This window comes from Dryobates pubescens, chromosome 4 (assembly GCF_014839835.1).
Source record: "Dryobates pubescens isolate bDryPub1 chromosome 4, bDryPub1.pri, whole genome shotgun sequence".
Lineage (NCBI taxonomy): Eukaryota > Metazoa > Chordata > Aves > Piciformes > Picidae > Dryobates > Dryobates pubescens.
In genome coordinates this window covers 23662837-23685391 of record NC_071615.1, presented here as the reverse complement: position 1 = coordinate 23685391, position 22555 = coordinate 23662837, and the positions used below count along the sequence as shown (strand labels likewise).

The 22555-nt window shown below is 41.4% G+C and overlaps 1 protein-coding gene across 1 annotated transcript in view; it reads right to left on the bottom strand.

The window, feature by feature from the left end:
- CMTM8 (CKLF like MARVEL transmembrane domain containing 8) overlaps positions 1–21767 on the bottom strand; it is a 29339-nt gene extending 7572 nt beyond the window's left edge. Inside the window, exons 1-2 of the mRNA XM_009898321.2 lie at positions 21420–21767; positions 58–231 (exon numbers count right to left, since the gene is read on the bottom strand). Of these exons, the coding sequence (XP_009896623.2) occupies positions 58–231; positions 21420–21590 (345 nt within the window). The 5' untranslated portion in view covers positions 21591–21767. The remainder of the gene's footprint in view (positions 1–57; positions 232–21419) is intronic.
- Positions 21768–22555: the final 788 nt, after the last annotated feature.

The following is a 22555-nucleotide window of genomic DNA, read 5'->3' as shown; positions in this document are numbered from 1 at the left end:
ATTTTATTATTTCCATACCCCATCAAATTTAAAACAAAAAAGAATGGGTGTATTTACCACTGTGGTCCATGGCACCTGGGGAATCCTGGTGTAGGTCATTGTCATATAGATGATCAGAAAGAAGATGGTGAGAACCCAGTAAAACACAGCCACAAACATCACCCAGCCAAAGGCTGGATATAGAAAGTATTCTGTTCCTGCAATCAGGGTCCACACCAGCAGCCCCAATACCTGCAAAAGTTCCAGAGAAGAAAGAAAACTGTTACACAGTCTTAGAGGTCATACATTTGTTCAAGGTCAAGGAATGACACTACTGCCATTCATCCACATCTGCACCACGAATCTGTAAAAGGATAGATATCTGTCTGTTCCTTTTTTTATTTGGCTCTTGTAATAGAGAAACCACATAATAGTCTTTCTAACAGCATTTTTTCTGACGTTTCCACCAATTCAGCAATTTAATAGGAACCCCTAGAACTTGGTCCTACTTTCAGTAGCATACCAGGGGAGGGCAGCATTGCCTCGCAAAACCAGTTCAAACAGCATTAATTGGGTAGTTCAAAACCAACGCTATTTAATTCAAAGTTAGCAGCTCAGCAATGCTTCCAATAGCTCATTTTAATTCTGGTTCCAACAACATTTTACTAACAGTTGCAATTCAGTTAATAATGCCTCAAATTGCAGGAACTACCCATGATTAGATTAAAAAACAACAAACCAACTCAATTTTAATGTAAAGGCCTCTTTAAGATTAAACAATCTTGACAGTTTGTTAATGAAATACCATTTTCTTCGGATAAAAAGGTTAGAGGAGACAACTAATCATACATTACCACACAATAAAGCCAGCAAGACATTTACTAGAGCACTGGTATTCTCACTGGTCACTATTTTCCCCAGTAATATTCTCACCTGGTCTAATCACCCCCTCTTTCAGGGTGATTTTAATATTTAAACAGCTGTACATTTCACATGTATTCTAAAGAACTGCTTTTAATGCATGTTTTAGCTAGGTTGTATCAATGGCTGAACAATTTATCTAAGCAACTGAGATGCACCACAGGTATTACAGATTGATATTCTTAACCAGCTCTTGGTTTGTATGCATCAGAACTTTGATGGGCTGGATATTAGAGCACACCTGACATTTTCAGTTAGATTTAGATATTCTTACTGCATATTACTGGAGCTGACAGGCTGAAATAATATTTCAGATTTCTTGATTAGATCTGAAAAGGTCAGATCATCTCATGGCAAACAATTCACCCTGTGTGTAGTTAAATGGCACAGCAAATGGTTTTACTGCATATGCAAACATACACAATAAATTGAAGTTCACACTGCCTGTCAGCATCTACAAAATACCTAAGAAGCCAAAGGAACACAGACATCTAGACAAGTCCTTTGTGGTTAGCTTGTTTTCTCAGCATGTTAAATACTGTGATAGTTTCTGCAGTGTTAAAAGCCTGTCTCATAATATTCTGACTGTACCTTACATCACACATTTGCTGTTCAACAGATCAGTGCAAACTGGATGACACCTGTGCATCTATTGGAGCTGAGAATGCTACTTCTCCTGCTGCTTTGATAACAAGCTTCCTCAATGGAATAACTCTATTCAAATGACATCTTGATGAGCACCTAGTATGCAGAATCTGGTGAGAGGTAGGGATGTGATATTATAAAGCAAGGAGCAGCAACTGCAGTACCTGGGGTGTGCCCACAGTAATTTGATGTGCACAGACAGTGCACAGTACCTTCACTGCTTCAAGTCAGCTGAAAGACATGGGAGAAAGCTCCACTCAGTAACTGGGAAAGGCCCGTGTCTCATTATAACCAGGCATGCTAGAGTAACAGCTAAGCATTTGATTTTAATTTATGAGGGAATCAGAATATGCTTATTTAGAATTAAAGGAATATCCTGTCAAAAACACTCTGAGAAAGGGAAGAAAATAATACACATGGTAATCCACAAAAGCAGATGCTGAGACCTAAGACTAAAAGATGTTCCACCAGTGGCGACTAGTTTTTCCAGGTCAGATGAGATAGGGATGATTTGACCTGTTGGTACATTACAAAGGCAAGTAGTTTCCCCTTGTGTATTGCAGTCTCTGATTTCACCTTGGACATCCATTTTGTGATCATTTGGGTGCTGCTTGATTAGGCACCTCCTTTACTAGAATGCATTAATATATCAAAGGTACTAATGCATACTTCACAGCAGTTGGCAGATGCATAGGAAGGAAATAAATTTGTAGAGAAGTCCAATATTCTTGACTGTGCAGGTTTAAAATGAGATGCTTAATTGCATATTCAAACTCTTAAATAAGAGTCATAATTTTTGTGCACTGCCAAGGACTTCAAAAGTATCGAACAATTAGTCACTTAAAAAAATAAAGGCTTTGCTGCCTAGCAGATGAGACACATCTTGTCTGATGTCACTGGTACAAGTCAGCAGGTATGAAAGGAGGTGTGATGTTTAATCTGTGTATCCAGTTCTGCTTTTTGAAGCAGCGTAAGAACTGTAGAATTCATACTTGCAAGCTATTTAAAAAGCTTAAGAGTGCTGTGACTTCTCTCCTGTGACACCAGCATTAGAAATTCTGCAGCATTCATCTTGAGTAGTTAACTCAACAACACAGTTAAAAATGTTTATGCATCCCTTTCAAAGGAAAAAGAAGACGCATTGGGGCAGAGCTGACAAGGATTAAAAATCCAAGTCTTCATGAAACAATAATAATAACCACCCCACCCCCCCAGCAAATCTATTTGGCATGTTTGCTTAAAGCTTTTCTTATTCTTTATCATAGAAATGCTTCCTAGAACTATTTCAATTCTCTGCATGCCTAAGTATTGTGAGATTCACACAGAGCTGCCACTGGCACAGATGGAAATGATGGTGGAAGGAGACTAGAAGATTTGTGCATTCGAAGCAATTTTTGTCCCCTGTATTCAATTCACCTAAACACAGAGAGAATCCAGAAGTAGAAAGCAAGACATCTTGCCTCTCCTCCTCATGAAAGGATATTTAAGACTAGAAGGAAGAAACCAACCTAAATTACTGCACATCATTATTTCACTACCGAATCTCAAGTTAGAAGCTACCTTAGCAGCATCATAAGCAGCTTATGAATGTCTCAGCCTTTTCTTATCATGGCTACATTCTGCAGGAAAAAAAAATACCCCAGGGAGACTCATGTACACTCTCTCTTATCTCACCTTTCATTGCCCTTTGGAAGTCAAGGTTGGAGATGCTTTTCATCATGTGCTAAGAGGGTAAGCGAGGATCCCTGAGGGCAGCCAGACCTGCAGTTCAGCACTACAGGGCTCCCCTCCTTATTTGATGCTAACTAGTCAACTAACCTTTGGGTCTCTGTAAGCCTCTGGTAAGACTAACAAACTCCCCAACCTGTCCTGATATGGATCACACACCAAAACACAGGATCTTATACTGAATATCAGGAGGTGGAGAAGTTATATGATGAGAAATAAACCAAAGGGGGAAACCAGGGCATTCCTCCTCTCCTGTTCCTGTAAGGCATGTCCAGGTTAGCTATCTGTAAGAACAGGCAGATTTAATTGTCTTGTATTTGACAGATACAGAATTACTTATTTTTCCTTCTGACCAAATGGAGTAAATGTTTGCACTGCACTTGAATAATGTCTTTAGATCAGATGTTTTATGCTCCCATACACAATCTGTGAAGTGACATACAACAGTTCTGCCTTCTGCCACTAGAGAGAGGACAATCACTGTTTGTTTTTTTCAGAAGGGGGCCCTTGTGTAGGCTTCAGATGCTAAATAAAACCATCAAACTGGCAATTTGCATGCAGTGCCAAACCCCTGCAGGTCGAAAGGAAACCTTCTAAATAAGCAAGATGCATGCAGAAATCTTTCACAGGGGTTATGCTAAGTTAGAGTGTCTGCAACTTTGATAGTTTACTTCCATATTGGGTACCACAGCAATATCAAATGCAGATTTATCCACAAACTACTAGAAACAAGGATAATTTGTTTTACTTCAAATCAAACCAAACATAACCTAAACCCCATCAAAACCAAGCCTGAAAACCCCAAACCATAAAACTCTGCCCCATTTAGAAAATTACATTTTCATGTTCACGGAGAAAAATGTCTAAGAAAAAATAAGCTGAGAGCTTACAAGTACTGGATAAATCAGTCAACTATCAATTCAGACTAAAAGGATTCAAACTTGAGAAAGATTTCTATTAACACTGAGTAAAGATGAAAAGACAAGAAAACCCCAAAATATCTTTCTGCTACATTTTTTAGAGATAAAAGATTCCTGCTTAAGTGTCTTTGAAATTTCAAGGACCATGTTTAATGTACTGTGCCATAACCTCATCACTACCCTTCTGCTTATTTTTAACAGTCTCCAACACTTTTTAAAACCAACGTAAGTTGGCACTGGTCAGTCACTACCATTCCCTTCCTCATGACTGAAAACAGTGCATATCACTTTTCCTCCATAAGCATTTGGTGTCATCAAAAGCTGGAAGAATTTCTTTTGCTAAGAGCTCCTCAGTAAAGGAAAGGTTTGTGAATCACTTGGACTGTCTTCCTGTGAGACAGGCCCATAGACAAGAACTTGGAATTTTCATGCACATAGGAAAAAATAGTCTCTGAATTCTGCATGTTTTTGCCAGTTTCACACCTGCCTTCCCACTAAAATTGAAAAATCCACAATGCTCATAGAAACATGCCAGTGCTCATAATGGACATACTAACAAATTTCATCATTTACACAGTACAGTAGATGTCAATGTCAAACTGAGTAGCAGCTACAGATCTCAAGTCTCTCCTACCTTTGAAAACATTTCCATTCATAATAAAACTGCAAAACTCAGTCACTTCTCCTTTCACAGAATTTCTAAAAATTCTCTGAGTACCTTTCAAATCATTTTTCAAGCAACCAGTTCCAGCACTGAATCCTCCCACAAGTCTTCAAACTGTCATGCTCTTGACTCTGATGCTCTCGACTCCGTGACAGTACATGTAAGCACCTCTCACTAGAGACCAAATGTGAGGGTTCAAAATACTGTCAGTACAAGTCATTGCTGGAGAGATCTCTCCCACAGAATTGTTTTTCAGAATACATTATCTAACCCAGAAAACTACTGGAAGCAGCATGTGACAAAATATGCTCCAAAAGAGCATCTTCACTGATGACTGACCTCCTTTACTCAATATTTCAGTAGAAATCCTATTACAAGCTACACAGAAAAACCTCCTGACTCAGGCTTGAAATGGGTCAAGGTGCCCTGGTAGAGATTTCATTCAATAGAGAGCATGCCTATTCTGAGGTAAGAATTCAGACAGCTGATAGATCTCCAGTTAAGAAGCCACAAAGACTGAACACTGGGACTAACCAGACCACTGACAAGATCCTTTACAAGCAGTTAGTAACTTCTAGTTTTAATTTGCCTTACTTTCCTGCAGGAGATCCTGGAAGCTGCAAAAGTATTAACAGAATACAATAGGATGACTACATGCCACATCAACATACCATGTTTCTAAAGTAGAATTACAAGGAATAATCTCTAAGCAATGGTGAAGAAACAGGCTTGAATTATGTCATCATAAAATCTATCTTCTAGGCAGAGCAGTGGTTGATCATTAACAGGTCATTAAAATGTGTACAAAGCAGAAAGATTGGTCCTTGTCCCAGGGCACTTTCCACATTAAATGCTTTAAGGTTTGAAGGCTGCATTCAGTAGCACACTACTGTTTGCTGATGCCTGTGAATTCTAACAACACTTCTGTTTTGCCTGAGGATCTGCACACAGAGAGATATTTATGTAGGTTACTCTGCACTATGCATATATTAACTTATGCACCCTTGTTAACACAGTACTACCCATCATTTTATCTGCATAGCTGCAGCAGAAGGCATATCCTCATTTTTGACCATAACATTGGAATATCTGATGAAAAGTACCTATATGCAGAATACAGTGTGATGGGCCCACCCCGGATCAGACAGGAGAAAGACTGGGAGCTGCTGCAGCTGACCAAGAACACACTGATTACTGCTATTAGAAGCTCAGTTGAGGCCAGAGTTTACTGTAAAAATAAAGAGGAGTGGTGTGAAACATCAGCAAAGACAAACAGCTTATCCTGAAAAACACTTATTCACCTCTCCGGAAGGGCACCCGGTGAAACAGTTGGAATGCAATGGCCTCCACAGTGCTTAATCTCTAAACATGACCTCAATCCAAGGAGACTGCCTGGCCTCTTATCTGGCAATCATGAGGGATGTGAATAAAAGGAACACTGCTGCTCCCTTTTCCTTCCACTTCAGTAAGGCTTGGCTGTAGCAGAGATTACTCCCACCACCTAGCATTTCCCACAAAGAAACACCTTGCTATTGTGCAGCAGAGTGCTGCTCATTTCAAATTCAGTCTCCACAGTTTCCTGACAGAGTTGGGAGAAGTGGTACTGATACAGCAAACACCACACTATCATGGAGCTGGGAATTACTCACTGGATTTCCTGCTATGCTTTGCTCTTCAGCAGCAGCAGAGAAAGGAAAATGTAAAGTAATAGTCTATAAGATGCAAACAAAAAATAGCCTGCCTTTTCAGTCACATTCTGAGGAATTTTTCACTTAATGGTGCTTATGAATTTTAAAGATGACAACTACATAGCAAAATAGCCACACAGAGATACAGATGGCATGGGGTATACATTTCCATGTTTCCTAGTGGGTGATTATTTTGCAGCCTCTCGAGGATTTTGGGGGGGGGGGGGGAAGTTAATATAAAGGTATTTCTACTGAACCTTTTAAAACTAGCCAATAAATCCCATACTCCAAATATTTTTTCTTTTCAAAAGCCTAGTGATATATCATCAAGATAGGTGAAATGACATGGTTACATGGTTTTGTACTTGACATTCAAATATTACTGCATTTTGAAACTCTGAGTAGAAGTTGCAGCTGATTTCTTCAAGAAATAACACTAGAAGTAGCATTCACAAGTTGGTCCTCTAAACAGTCCTGTTCCTGTACAGGCAGTAGAAAAGCAGAATACATCCTAGATAACCCATGTGAGATGCAGAGGTAATTCATGGAATTGAATCCCAAATCATCCATTTCATATGACTTCACTAATTTACATTTTAAACAATCTTCATATGACAAAATCTGAGCAGATAGGAGAGCTCATGTTAGTAAGGAACATCAACTACTTGGTAGAAGGACTTTAAAGGACTTGCAGCAGTTCTTCACATCCATTTAAATTAAAAGGGGGAAAAAAAGAGGAAAACCATACTGGCAGGCTTTTTGAATTCTTATTTTGAGAGTTGAATCTGAGATTTGAACAGAGGGAGATGTTTCCTCCCACTAACAAGAATTTCTATTGATGATTAATTTTGTATCTATTTTCAAGAGAAGAGTTTCAGGAGTGCAGCTGCAGTTAAACTGGGGGATAGAGAGGGTCTGCCTCCTTCCAGTTTAGGGGGGTTTCGGTGGCACTTCTTGGTTGAGGCAGGTGACAACATACCACCTTTTGTTGACACACGTGTAGCAACTAGTGCACAAATGTATAGGATTTTTCCTGACAAAGGCCCCAGGCTAGGTATAGCCCTTGTGCTCTGAATAGGATTTCTCCTTTATAAAGCACACTTAAACTGTGAGTACACAGGTTTAACCCGATGCCTACACCGAATACATGTTTGACTTCCTATTTTCGGGAACTGCATTGTGGGGAAATTATTTCCCTGCACAGAAAAATTAGAAAGAAAAATTAGCAGCTTCAGGGATGTCTAACTGCCAGTACTCCCTTTAATTTTTATTTTATTATTTAAACTGGAAAAGCTGAGAAGTACTACAACTACCATTGTTTCTTAATGGACCATGATGGTAGAGGGGGTGACTTTTTGTTCTAATTAACTCACATAAATGAAAAATGTTCTTCTACCTTGATCTTGCCTCTTCTATCTACATACAAACTTTTTCCGTTGGAAGAAGTTTTATAGCACTCCATACTTTCTTCCTATCTTCATTGAAGTGATACAGTTAGAATAGAATAGAATTAACCAGGTTGGAAAAGACCTTTGAGATCATCGAGTCCAACCTATCATCTAACACTATCTAATCAACTAAACTACGGCACCAAGCACCCCCTCCAGTCTCTTCTTAAATACCTCCAGGGATGGTGACTCCACCACCTCCCCGGGCAGCTCATTCCAATGGCCAATCACTCTTTCTGGGAAGAACTTCTTCCTAACATCCAGCCTAAACCTCCCCTGGTGCAGCTTGAGACTGTGTCCTCTTGTTCTGGTGCTGGTTGCCTGGGAGAAGAAACCAACCCCCATCTGGCTACAACCTCCCTTCAAGTAGTTGTAGAGAGCAATAAGGTTTCCCCTGAGCCTCCTCTTCTCCAGGCTAAGCAACCCCAGCTCCCTCAGCCTCTCCTCATAAGGCTTGTGCTCCAAACCCCTCCCCAGCTTTGTTGCCCTTCTCTGGACACATTCCAGCAACTCGACATTCCTGAGGGTAGAAAAATCAGTTTCTCAATAAATGCCAAAGACTTGTGTCAGTTACTTTTAACATCTGGTGCATGTGTCCATGTGAAATTCACACACCCACAAAAGAAAGTTATTCTGCCACTGCACACTAATAAGGTGAACTATTTTAAAAAGATAATTCCTAACAATGATTACTTATGAATTTTAATTTATTGTTTATGTAGACCACATTGTTTAAATGCTGTCTGCATTCTTCAAGAGAACAATGCTCTATACAGCTGCTTTGTTAATAATGTCAGTGGCTCTTTGGTGCTATTTTTACATCTCCATCTTCCTGTTAGGCCGTGTAAATAGTGATGCCTATAATTAGCAGACACACAGCACTGTTTCACAAATCTTACTTGTTGCATTGAAATAGAAAGCTAGAAGGATTATTCCTTCTTTGGGAATAACTTCTATTTTGTCCTATACAGTCATACACAGTTGTAAAGCTGGTTGTGAAAAATTAAAGAGGTTATCTACTGTGAAAGCCTATTGATGCATTCTGCATCCCTTTAAACACGAGGAAAATGTTAAATGCTCATTAAAAAAAATTAAATTAGAATTTAAATATCTTTTCGTTTCCAGCTGAACATGACATAAATTGGTGTTATATAAACACAGATTTTTTTTTTTCCTAGCTGTGAACAAAATCCTATAGTCACCAAAAGCTGGGAGAGTTCCCTTGCCTAACAAACAGAAGATATGAGAAAATAAATCTGCATCTAGATCTGTTGTTGCCTGCCTAGAAGCTTATTGAACTCCTTCTATAAAAAGTCTCAAATATGAAGGTTCAGCTCCAGGAACCATCATCCACGTTTTTATGTGATGATTAAAGATTTTACAAAGACTGATTCACATGCTGTTGAAGTAACTCACCGAAATTTTTTTTCCCTTCTCTGGCAAAACTGTTTTCTTTCCAGAGCACATTCTGCATTAACACCATAGAAAAACAAAATGCCTATCAATATTCAACACTGCACATTCTGGAGGCACTTGTGCTCACAAATTTCACAGCCAGAAAGGACCATTTTGGCCATGTGGGCAATGGTATACAGATTTCAACCTACAACATGCTTTTTGGAAAGAGATGATGTCTTAGCCTTGGCACTGCACTAAGATTCATCTTGTCTCTAAATAAGCTGCCATAATGCCTAGTACTCTCATAGCTGAAAAACCTCAGCCCAGCTTCTCATCTGAATTTGTCTGAAGTCAGTTTCCAGGTATGTTCTTTTCATAAGTCTCCATCTGTCACTGATATATCAAAGATAACTTTGTACTAAGAGCCATATTTAAACTTGTTGACAAAAGTGAACAACAGATAATCAAATACTAACACAGCTTCTGACAACAAGCTATGGTTTTTTGCCTTTCCCTCCTCCCCCTTATTTTCTTTTCATGGTAGTAGTGGAAAGAGTTCATTTTGAAGGAATTTGGAATCCAGAATTATTAGGAGTTAATGGTGGAACATGACTCCTTATTCACAGACAGGTTTAGGGTACCACAGCAACTTTAAGATGAAGGATCATATGCAAGTGAAAATACTGGAGTCAAAGGGAAATATATATATATATATTATTGGACAAACATGTTAAAACTCACTGCAGATCAGTCATCCATTTAGAGAAGTCTCTGCTACTGTGCTCTGTACCTTTATTTTTAAGGTTCTGAACTAAAAAAGAGCCCACAAGCCTGAAGGGCTTCCCACAGCCTGTCTACTCTCTATAATAAATAGTCAAGTGGTGTATGCAGCGTAAGGGAACAAAGTAAAAAGCTCCGTGGGATACCTGACACTTGAAATTCAAACTACCAAAGTCATAAATTAAGTATATGTGCCTGTGTGTGAGGCAGGATATAATTGTTCTCCAACTGCTTCAATGGGCCTTGTGTAAACAAAGAACAGAACAACTGGCTACAAATGTCAGCTTTCTAGTGCAAGGGGAAAAAAAGTCTCCAATCAAAAAAACAGTATGTCAGAACCTGAAAACACTGGCATATTCAGATTAAAATAACTGAGCAGCAATGATTTAAAAGCTCTCCTTCTCTGCCAGAAGTTGCTGCTCTGCAAGGGTGACTACATACAAAGCTGCTCTTGAATTAACACACTCCACTACCCAGTGTGTCTGAGGTAAACAAATCACTGGTTTGAGGTATCACCATATGCTAAACTGTGAATAGCAGTGAACAGCAAGGCATGGGAATCTTTTCAGCTGCCTGTGTTTAAGAGCTACCAGCCTGAAATCAGAACTCCTGTATTATCTCCTACAATACATAAACTCAGAAGAGGCAAGAAACAAGCAGGAACAAATCTTTCTTAGTTGCTGCTCTGACTGCATGCACTTACGCTTCACTGTACCCACAATACAGCTAATAGATTTGGGATTTTCAGGCACACTCAATTCCATTTCTCTATCTAAATCTGATTTTTCCAATACAATTCACAGATATCAGAACTGCTGCAAACTACAGGGATTACTATGGATTAATGGATTTCCCATGGCTGAAAGAGAAGTATTTGGAGCAATTACACCTCATGGTGGAAAGGTATTTCTCATAACATTCCCCTTCTATCTCCAAGCATGTTAGACTGAAAACTGGAACAACCCCCAGATACATCTAGCAAAGTGTAACCACATTCCTAGCACAGACTAGCATTCTGTCCTAAAATTCAGGCAGATCTCCTCAGCATATCAAAATATTGGTCTAAGACAGAAGCTCTGTATGCTCTCAATCCCATCCAACCTACCACCATCCCCTGCAAGGTCTGCAGATTGGGACACCTTCTCTGTCCTCAGGGCATGGTTTCATGCATAGACATACAGTACAGGTCTAGAGAAGACAAGGGTACTATACCATCAACCACTGGCAGATGAGCAAGGCAGATAACTAGAGGGCAGTCACCCTGTCAGCAGCCTTCAGCACTGCTTACCAGCAAACTGCCTCTGCAGCACTCAGGTCACAGATCACAGTTTAAGCAAAGGGAACTGTGACCAGGGGTCAGCTGGCAATACCAATACTGAAAAATGCAGCTTTCAACAAAGCCGGTTGCTATCTGCATCTGACCTGCAATTTACTAGCAATAAGTGATGCAGCATGCATGCAAAGATAAAAGGAGGAGAGCTCTAGGTAAGGTAACAAAAGGCAAGAGGCTACAGCTAAGCTCTCTGCTGGCAGTAGGCTCACTTCCCACTCAAGTAGCTCTTCTGAAAATTCCAGGCCTTTTCCTGCAATTCTGTTTATATTATACCATTCCCAGTGTATACAACCAACTAAATTATATTTACTTAGCTAACTTCCACACCTCTTCCCCTTTCTCTTTCCCCGGATTTAGATCACAGCTTTCTTCTGCCCAGTATTTTCTTCCCTGGAATGACAATATGGCAGATACAACAAAGAGGTGCTACCACTCTTTGTTTAAATACTCTTTGTTGAATATTTCAGCTATTTGCCTCCTGCTCAGAAGTTCCTGTTTTCCCACTGTGGGGGGAAGGGAAAGCTGTAAGCTTGTATAGTGATATGGTGACTTTTTGTTTAAAAAGTCTGTGTGCAGAGATATTTAGTGCATTCCCTGTCCTCACCTTTCCCCCCCCATCCTCCAAGCATGATATTAGTAGTTTTGAATCAAAGAGGGAAAAATTCTTTAAAGAACTACAAGAAAATAAGTCTGACTACAAAAGCAGTATTTTGCAGGTACTCCTCTCTTCAAGGTACCAACTATACTGTGTTATGTTAAAATGCTCAAATCTACATTGAGCACTTATCCCACTATAATGAACTGTGCACAAATAGAGCAAGAAGAGGCAAGAAATGTAATTTCCTGCTGCTAATGGCATTATGGATTTCAGCAAATAAAAACTAGTAAAAAAAAATTAGGCCACTGAAGGACATCACTAGCCGGGAGCTTTGCTAGTTCACACAAAGGGAAAAGGAAGAACACATCAGGCATAGCAATTTGCCTTCAACACAGGAGATATGTTCTGTGATAAGGCAGGAAAGCTACTGGACACAGTCATTTGTTGGACTGAAGAGACATGTTTAGACTGACATTTGTGATGTTGAGCTGTTTTGACACCTAGGATTATGAGGTTACAGAGATGTGGATGCATCCTGGTTTTGCTGGGACAGAATCACAGGCCAGCCATGGGCTGCAGCCTGTTAGCTGTTTAGATCCAGCCAGGGTAGCTGACCTGAGCTGACTACAGGTGCACCTCAGACCATAAATGTAATACTTGGTATAAAGCAGGAAGTTTCCTGAGGAAGGAGGCCCTTGCCTGGGCGCCAGCTACTCCTTGGGCTCCTCCTGGTTAGGTTCCTCCTATTTCTTCTCCTGGACCTGAGGACTGCTTTCCTGTTTACTGTTACTGCCATACGCTCGCAGGGCTGAGTAAGCTTTGTATGTTTTTTATTGGCACTGGCATCAGTTTTGCTGCTTCATTAAATGCATTTTCATTTCAACCCTCAGGTTTCCTCTCTTTTCCTGACCTTACTTCTCTGCTTCAACTGGGACTCCTCCACAGCAAAGTGACCAATGTTTTGTCACCAAATCAGGTATTTTCTTGTACTGTGGGATATGTGACTGTAGGGAGCTTTAAAGACACATTAAATTAGACATATAGGTTATAAAAGGGCATGCCTGAGTAATAGATCTGCACAGCTTCCCCATTTATCATCCATCATCTACACTGTTCAAGCCAAAAATATTGGGCATTATGAAATAGATAAAACAAACTGGTAGCACAACAGCACTTTTTAGTAATTAGGGGAGAATCTTGGTACTAAGTGGGTTAATGGTGCCTTTCTTTTTACCCAAATCAATTTTAGCACAGTAGGTCCACACATACACACACAACAAAGGTATAAAGTGTTGATTAGGCTCCGCTAATCCCAATTTTGACAGTAACCACACTGCACAACAGTAGTGGAAAGGCCTTAAGAGAGATGATCTCTTTCATTACACTTATCCACTGAAGCGGTGGCAGCAGCAGCAGCAGCAGCAAGTGGGACATACACTTTTCTTTAGCACTGAGCAGAAGAACAAAAGAGCCATCCCCTCACCGAAGGCTAACAAATGGATAGGAAACGAGTATGGGAAAGGAGATGCAGATCTTTAAGAGCCAAACAAACAGTGCAAGTGCTGATTAGTGTGCACAGGTAGGCTTTCATGGTCTTGTTTTTTTGTCTGTGGGTATGTTGGGATGACTGAAGTCAATGGCAAATGTGTAACAGGTTTTAATAGCACCAAATTCTGATTCATTATAATGATGTTTGGTACATTAACTCTTAGCCAGATAGTCCTACCAACTCATGTGGACTCTATTTGTCCCTCTTCTTTGGGTCATCCTGTTTGTGTGCATGCCTATGTATTACTAGAGCAACAGCAAGGGCAGTTCAAAATTATGTCCTTTTAAAATGCACTTTTCCACCATTTCTTTAAAATAAGACCTAAATTTAAGAGGCATTTTAAAATGAAGCTCAACTCTTAAAGTGAAAATTGCATCAGATGCAGGTTGATTTGGGCTTTGAGGTGTGGGGAATTTTTTGGTGTTTTTTTTTGTGTGTGGTTTAGATTGGTTTTTTAAGGCTAGCATTCCACTGTTCAGCCTAATAAGAAAGTGAAAATTGGATGTAACCAAGCTTAGAGAATTCAGTTTCATTTATTATTTGCACTCTGTTTAACTAACATCTTCTAAGAGACCCCGTCTCACCTTTAACGCATTACTGTGACTTGCTTGCTTCAGGCAAACATTTCCTAGATAATCCTCTGTTACTGCATAAAGAGAACGTCAAGTTCTTTGTACAAGTGTCTGGTCATATTTAATGATTGCCAAGTCTAGAAAGAAATCTCAAGTTTGAACAAGATGTTGAGAAACCTTATTCTACTGGCTAAGATTCCTCCCCTTTTTGCTGAGAACATAAACAAGGAAAACATGTTATAGATACTGAATGGAACAATGAAGATGTAATTAGTAATATTAAAAAAGTTATCATTATTCCAGTCTTGGTAAATTTCCTAGTTTAATTACAGTTTTACAGGCCTATGTGACATGTTGAAAATTGGGTTTAGGTCTTCAGATGGAGGTCATAATTCAAACAGAAACCCCATTTCTTCAAGTAGGTCATTATTTTCTTCTTGTACACTGCCTTTCAAAGTTGAGTCTCCTTAATACAAGAATCCACTTAAAGCAGTAAAATAAGATTTGGGGTTTTCCAAAACTAAATATAGTCAGTACTCAATGACAACTATCTTACTGACCAGTAGGAGTTTTACACGGCATCCAGACTCTGACATTAGCCAAAATCCTGTGCATTTGGAGAAGAAAAAACCCACCAATACTATTGTGGCAGTTTTAGGCTATGCTTAGTTAATGTGAATAGGAAACTTTAACCCACCACAACTCCATTCATTTGTGCTGTGCTATATCTTAGTAATACCACAGGGAAGCAGAAATATTTTCATCTTGGAGGTCAACTGGCAATCCACAAGAGTAAATGTGTTCTAACTGTATTACACAGTCCAATGAACACGGCTTATGCACATGGCAAGGCTTGGAAATATAAATCAGAAAACCCAGCAGAGATCCTGCTTTCCCACATATTCTGAATTTCTCATATTGAAGAACTTTTCAGTCTTTTGACCAAAAAATAGTGTGTCCAACCTGCTCTATGCCCATGCCTCAGCCAAAAGCATTTGTTTAAAAAGAAAGCACCTGCCATAGAACCAAACATGTCACAATATTCAACAATATAACCTCCTAAATTATTGTATCATTATAAGTATTTATGTTCTTCTAAAATGGTACAATATTTTTCAGAGTTTTGTTCACCTACAGCTTTATGAAACCATTATAGATGGATGTTCTGTACTGAGCAGAGTTTGTTCTCTCAGCTGCCTTACACTTCCTTCTCATAAGACCCTATGTTGATATTCTTCCATGTTGATTATCTGTGTCAAGCCTGAAGAAGAGCAGTCTGGATGAAGATCATGTAAAACAGGCCTGAAGCGAGTCTCCCTGAGCCTTTAGGCAAAGAAGGCTGGAAGGAATGAAGGGACAAAAAAATCCCCACAAAAGCTGGAAAGATAGGTCTTGTAACAGAGACAGAACAGTGCACAAGGGAGACCGGCATAAGCATTTGTTGAAATACTTTCCATTAATATGCAACAATGCCAGAAAAAGTTCTTTGCACATCTTAATTCTGGCATTAGTCTAGTATACATTATGTATAGTCTGTAATTACATGAACACATACTTCCTTCCCCCTTCTTCACAACACCACCTGCATGCACCACCAGAAGGGATAGCTTTCTTCAGAACTAATGCCTTCTACTATTCTGCTTTTTTTGTGTTTACATGTGTGGCCACGAGACTTGTTCCCTGCCTGCAACTCAGGGCACTGTGTGCACATGGGCTCTTAAAAATTGCTTTGTTAGATGAATTATCTCACAGGTCATTAGTAAACTATCTCACATCTCTGTGAGATAAAGAGGTATGGTATCTCAATTTCACAGACAGTGCACCAAAGCCATAGTCAAAAGCACTTCTTGCCAAATTTCACTAGAAAATTTTTTTCCCCCAGCACTTGCCATGGCACTGCATTTTGCCTCTTCAGAGCATAGCAACTATTCACTTTAACTACAACTGCAAAAAATAATTTCTTTTGCATCTCAGACCCAAAGGTGGGGAGCCAGAAAACAAGAAGAAAAATGAGCACACTCAAATGCCAGGCTTACTTGTCTTATCTAGCATCTGTAGTGCAAGCAGAAGATAAAAAATCAGATTTTACAAGGAAGCAATTAGCCAGGGGGCCACCCTTTCTCTTTGAATAATCCCTTTCCTTACTCATGACATGCCTTCCTCCAGCAGTGTAGGCACAATATCCCAGTAACTCCCAGAAAAACTCTTTTGTGCAATGACTGTGACAGAAGTTTCTTGATAAAAATAAAGTGATCGTGCAGGTTTTGACTGGATTCCACACTCTTCTCACTTGAGGTCTTAACAATATGTAATAAATCATTCCAAGGAGAAGGCAGGAATTGCAATGTGGAAAGAGGTAAAAAAAAGAATGTAACATGAGGAGAGGAAAAAAACAAAGACAAAACAACAATTACCAAGAAAAGGGACAGGGACAAATCCCTGTACTCTTTTTAGGACAAAGCACAACATCAAGCATCTCTATTTGCTGTATCTGACAATACTATTGTCTTCACAAGCAAATCAGTTCCTATGGTATAATTACCATGGGATGTGGGACTTGGGGGGGGGGGGGGGGGGGGGGAGAGGTGTCTTCCATAGCTTCCATAATTCTTTTTATTGGACAGTAGACGGTATTACTTTTGTTTTCCTTAACACTTACATGATTTTATACTAACTTAATTCAATACCTCAATATCTGTATACATTTTTGATGCATCTCTGAGAAAAGAGTGGAAAAGCCTCCTGAGCAAACATGGTCCAGTTTTTTCTGGTTTTGGTAATTTATCTTAAATCTGACATAAATTTCAACAACTACTTAGAAGCTAACCACTCTACTAAAACAAACACATTCAGCACGATTTCTTTTCTCAATTAGGCCTTCAAAGGTCTTACACTTCAAGAATAATGAGATAACTATATATATGTAATTATTGTCTAGAAATGTAATTTCAAAACAGAATTTTATGTGGTGACAATAATGCAAATAACTTCTTATAAGGCTTCTATTTCAAACACAGGTCTTATTCTGGGCATTTCATTCAAAGAACAATCTGCATAGAATAGCATGAAGAAATGCAACTGTAGTTGTGATTTACTAAGATTTACACCCTCACATGCTGTCACTTGCAGCAGCAAAATAACCTTCCAAACCTTTTCAAGTTATGTAGTATGTGTTTTTGTTAAGGACAAATAACCATCACAAGCCTTAAAATCAGTAGGGAAATTCTTAAGAGAAACTGTATCTAGCAACATAGTGGAATGAAGCAAGACTCTGAAAGAATCAATGCCATTCTGCTAGAAAGTAAATATTTTTATAGCTATATATATAGCAACCATTGAACTCTCCACTTCTGCAAAGTGATTCATAATGCTTGACTTCAGAAGCTGATTTAAAGCTCTGAAAAGGTATCACTGGTGGTCATTTTTCTTGGCCATAAAATTCCCAGGAAGACAAATACAGTCTTTCTGGGCCTCATTATACAGAAAGGAAACACTCAAAAGACAGCTCTGGAAAGTGCTGAACTTGCCACTTTTTAAAACATAAATCCTCCTTGGGGGGGGGGGGGGGGGGGGGGGTATATGTATGTGTGTGTGACACTATGGTAATAAGTACCAGTCATCTTCTTTAGGATATATTTTTACTGCAGTGTCAACTCGGGTGATTGACACCTGAATTAAAGACTTTATGTAACACCATTTGCATCTTATATACCACTTTTCAACTTGGTGTGCCTTACAAAGATTTGTATCCATATTCCACGAATGCCAAAATCATTCAGAAGTGTTAGCAGCCAACTAAGGCCAGTGAATTCAAGTCTCTCAAGTCAGAAGCCCCTGCCCTGCTCAACGAGCATTGTTATACAAATAATCTGCATAATCGTCCACACACCGAAGCAGTGGTTTGTGTGAGTTTCCAAATGCCTCTTTCAGCAATCTAGTGGCAGTCTTTGTACTGAAAAAAACGACTCTAGTTCTTTCCCAGTAAGCGGCAGGAAACCTTGCATGCTCTCTAGTCACAGAGACAGACGTAGAAAATGGAAATCTGTCAGCACCAGGTAATTCAGGCTGCAGTTCTGAGTTCATTCATACCACAAGTGTAGTGCTAGACCAAATAGTATTGCACAGTTAAGCCGAACCATATTTGGGTACATGACTCCATTGCTGCTGAATAACCAAAGTCAACCTTGTCCCAGATTTATGTAGGTTTTAAAGCAGATATGTAAAGGACAGATAGTACCTGATCCACCATAAAACCTGTCTTCATAAAACTAACTCATTTTGAACAAACTGGAAACAGCAGACTGACTTAGCAACAGACCGGCGCTTTGCACCATTGCAAAGAATCTCTTGATAAGAGCCATTAAGCTGAATTTACTGTGCCATTAAAGCACAGCCTCAGTGCAGAAATAGGCTAGTTACCAGCACATGTGGAAATCCACCCAGCAGTTAATTCATCTTCACAGCACCCAAACTAGGGAGGTAAGAGCAAAATATAATCAAGATCCTTCAGAGGACAGAAAGCTTTGATTTATGTGGAAACTTTGGACTTTCCTATCCTCTTTGGCTGAAAAATAGCACAATTTGCCCTTTGCAAAGTGCAGAGAGCTCGGTTTTCTGAGGCACGAGTCACAGGCTGCAGTCCTCTTGCTGCATGCATGTCACTGGCTAACAGCAGTAATAGCCAAATACTTAGCAGTCCCACAGTGAGAACTCTCAGAATATGCAGTGCTGCTGTTTAACCCTCCTAGCTTAGCTTTAACACAGGATCCTAATGAACGTGGGGTCTGCAGTGATTGTAGATATTACTAAAAACAGTTCTCTTCCCTTGTTCATCCCACAGAGGTCTCCAGAGCAGGGGCAGGAGAAGCAAAAGTACTCTCCTAGCACAACTGCTGCACTTTAGAGCTTGGTGCTTTGACTGAAAAAATAAATAAATCACAGAATCACAAATGTTAGGGGCTGGAAGGGACCTCAAAAGATCATCTAGTCCAACCCTTCTGCCCGCACAGGATCACCTATACCAGATCACATAGGAACACATCCAGGTGATCTACCAGGCTGCAGACTCCTGAGACTGAAATACAGACACACAGGTGAGTTTGTCTCAGTTACAGGTTTGCAAATTCTTAGTGGAAGGATTGTGCTGTGAACATGGGGGAATCAATATTGAGGATCAGAAATATACTGAAGAGCCAACTTGTACAGGCAAGCCACAGGTTTTTTACATATACAGGATGATCAGAACAGCAGGAACTGACTAAGGGTACACAGCTCTGTTACTGTTGGATATGCACAACCAAGGCAGTATCTAGCAATACCCTACTCTGTAAGACCTCCCTTACTGCCTTCAACTTCATATTAAAACTGTCCACCATTCTCTCAAATACATCATGACAAACCAGTATAAGCCCAAGTACATTACAGACTCCTGTCAGCTCCTTTGAGTTGGCCAGGACCTGCACATCTTCACACTGCTGATCAATAAAAATATATACATGGAAGCCTGTAGTGCAGGCACAATTCTACACTAGTCTACAAAGTCATACTGCACTGAGGCTCTTTCCAAAGCTGATAATAGTGTTCTCACTTAAGTACTTATGAAACTTAAACAGCTGGCTCTAAGTGTCAATATTAAAGGACTTAAGTATGCAAAAGTGGTGACTGAAGAATCATAATTATTCCAGGAGGCAGGAACAGCTCATAGGAAAGAAAGCACACCTGAAAAATCACCACCATTCTGTTTAGAAAGGGAAGCTACACAAACACTACTACTGCTCAACACAAACTAAAATGTACACTTCCAACAACATATAAGCAAGAGGCTGTGCATGCCCTATGGCCATGCAGCTCAATGTAAGTAAGTACTCAAAGTTAGGCTGAATACATGACATTCCAGAAGGGGTTGGGAAAAGCCTTGGGCACCTCTCTGACTACAGTTAAAAGTCCAAGAAGGTTTGTAATTCTGTTATAATTAATAACTGAAAATAACAGAAAAGAAAGCCACTTTTCTTTCAAAAACTGACTACTTTATTCACAGATCTACCACAACGCTGACAGTGAAGCATCTCCTGTATTTTACAACTGAAAAGAGCCTACAATCGCCTAAGACTGCCAGAACTCCCAACCAAGCCAGCACACCAACTAGCAGCAGGCTCTGACTTTACACCTCACCACACAGCAGCCATCCTCCTGCATGGCAGTGTTCCTGACAAAGTCCTATGCTGCACGTCTGCCCAAAGCTTTGCTTGGTTATTTTAACTTTGAAGTCGGCAAAACCAACAGTCATTCCACTGCTCCGGTGAAACACAATGTTTTCAAGCCTTGAAAATTAATCTGGTCAGATAAATTAATCCTTGCTGCATCATCAAAGCAAAAACATCACAGAGGAAAAAAAAAATTAGCTGGGGCAACCAGCTCCTTAACTATTAAGAGCAAATTTAAAAGAAACGCAATTTTAAGTGGACATGCTTAACACACTTGAGAGCAGGCAATGCTGCAGAGGACTCCCAGCGTTGTGCTTGTCACTGCCTGCCACTACGACAAATGGCTGAACCCCACACCGCCCGGCCCCCTCTACCTTCATTTGCACCTTAAAAAGTATCTGCAAAAGAAAAAGAAGAGAAAATTCTTGCCAAACCCGAAGGCCGTTAGTAGATATGCCGCTCTGCACAGATGCATCCAGTCACCGAAGTGTGAGGAAATAGTTTTTATTGCCCTACCGATTAAGGTAGTTGCCTGAACGATCCTCACATCGCGGTTATCAATACCGCGCTATAAAGTACGAAGCACTTACAGCCAATGTAGTTAAAGTAAAGCCTCCAAAAATCAGCTGCCGGTCTGCCAAAACGCCTTTTTCCGCTACGAGAGGTGATGCCACCGCAGACACGGCGATGGATTACAGATGTACGTGCCCCGTACTACTTCGGCGTTTGTTGATAGTTCCCCGCAGGGCGGGAGCGTTCTCCCCCACTCTCACCCTTCTTTCCACGCGTCCCTTCCCGCCGCTTCACCTGCGCCCAGCGAAGCCGCATCAGGTGGTGAACCGAGGGGAGACAGCCCCGCGACGTCCAAACTACAGCGACCTTTACAGTGAGGTGCCTAAAATCCCGGCTGAGCACCCTGCACCCGCCCAAGGCCCCACCACCCCAATCCTGGCCCCGCTCCGCCAGGGCCGCTGCCTGCCCGGGGTCACTCACGATCTCTGTCACCATGAGGAGCCCGGGCAGGGTCCGCAGGAACTCCCTGTCGTAGGCGAGGGTGCTAGAGCTGGCCGACAGGTTGGCGGTGAAGGAGCTGCTGGTGGTGGTGACCGTGTGGGAGCGAGGGCGCGGCGGCTGCTCCTGAGGCGGCTGTACCGGCGGCTCCATCGTCGGCGCCGTGGGGCTGCCCCGCGCCTCCCGGGCCAGCGCCGAGCCCAGCAGCGGGGCGGAGACAGGAGCGGCTGCCCCCTCACCAGCGGCGGGAAAGGCGCCGCAGCGCACCGCTTTGTGTGGCCACAGCACCACGGGTAGCCCCTCGCCTCAGCGCCGCGAGGTGGGTGCTTGGGCCGGCCCCCGGCGGAGAGGCGGGTCAGGCGGGGCGCCGCCAGCCCAGCAGCCCTCCCGTAGCTGTCCCAGCGGCGGGCGGCCGCCTGCTGTGGGGGCGCTCTGGGGGCCAATCGCCGAGGCCGGGATGGGGCAGCCTGGCCCCTGGTTGGTAGTGTTGGGGACCCCCAGGTGGAGCGAAGGGGCCTCTGCGGGGGGCACTAAGGATCCTTTGAAACCATAGCCTGACCTCCAAGATTTTCATACACTCAAGAGTTCTTGGGGCTGCATCGGCTTCCAGCGTGGTCAAAGAGGCAAGCGGCTCTCTGGAAAAGCCGCGAGGGAAACCATGCCACAATCTCGTAGGTGAGCACGGTTTGGGGAGGTCCAGCCCCCGCCACCTGCCATCGCCATCCATCTAGACTGTCGCCCCCGGCCCCGCGGGCGGCACACGGAGGAGACACGCTGGCGCGGCCCACTGCCTACCATCGCTCGGAACCACCGCCAAGTGCCCCAGGCAGGGAAGAAGAGGCTAGGAGGTATCACAGACCCCTCTGAGCTGAAAATCGGGATTTAGCTGGGATCTCCCTGGTGTAAAAGACTATTTAGAAGCCATGAAAGACACTGACAATAGAAAGTATGCGGTCGTTGTTGGCCTACTATCGGACAGTGTTGAGCTGCTGCCCGATAGTGCTTTTTAGTAAGTTTCCAGTGTTGTCTTAAGCATCGCCTTTAAACAAACAAAGAAAACCAAACAAAAACAAAACACAAATTTCCGGGTCATTTAAGAGCTTCTAAAGTGAAGCTCT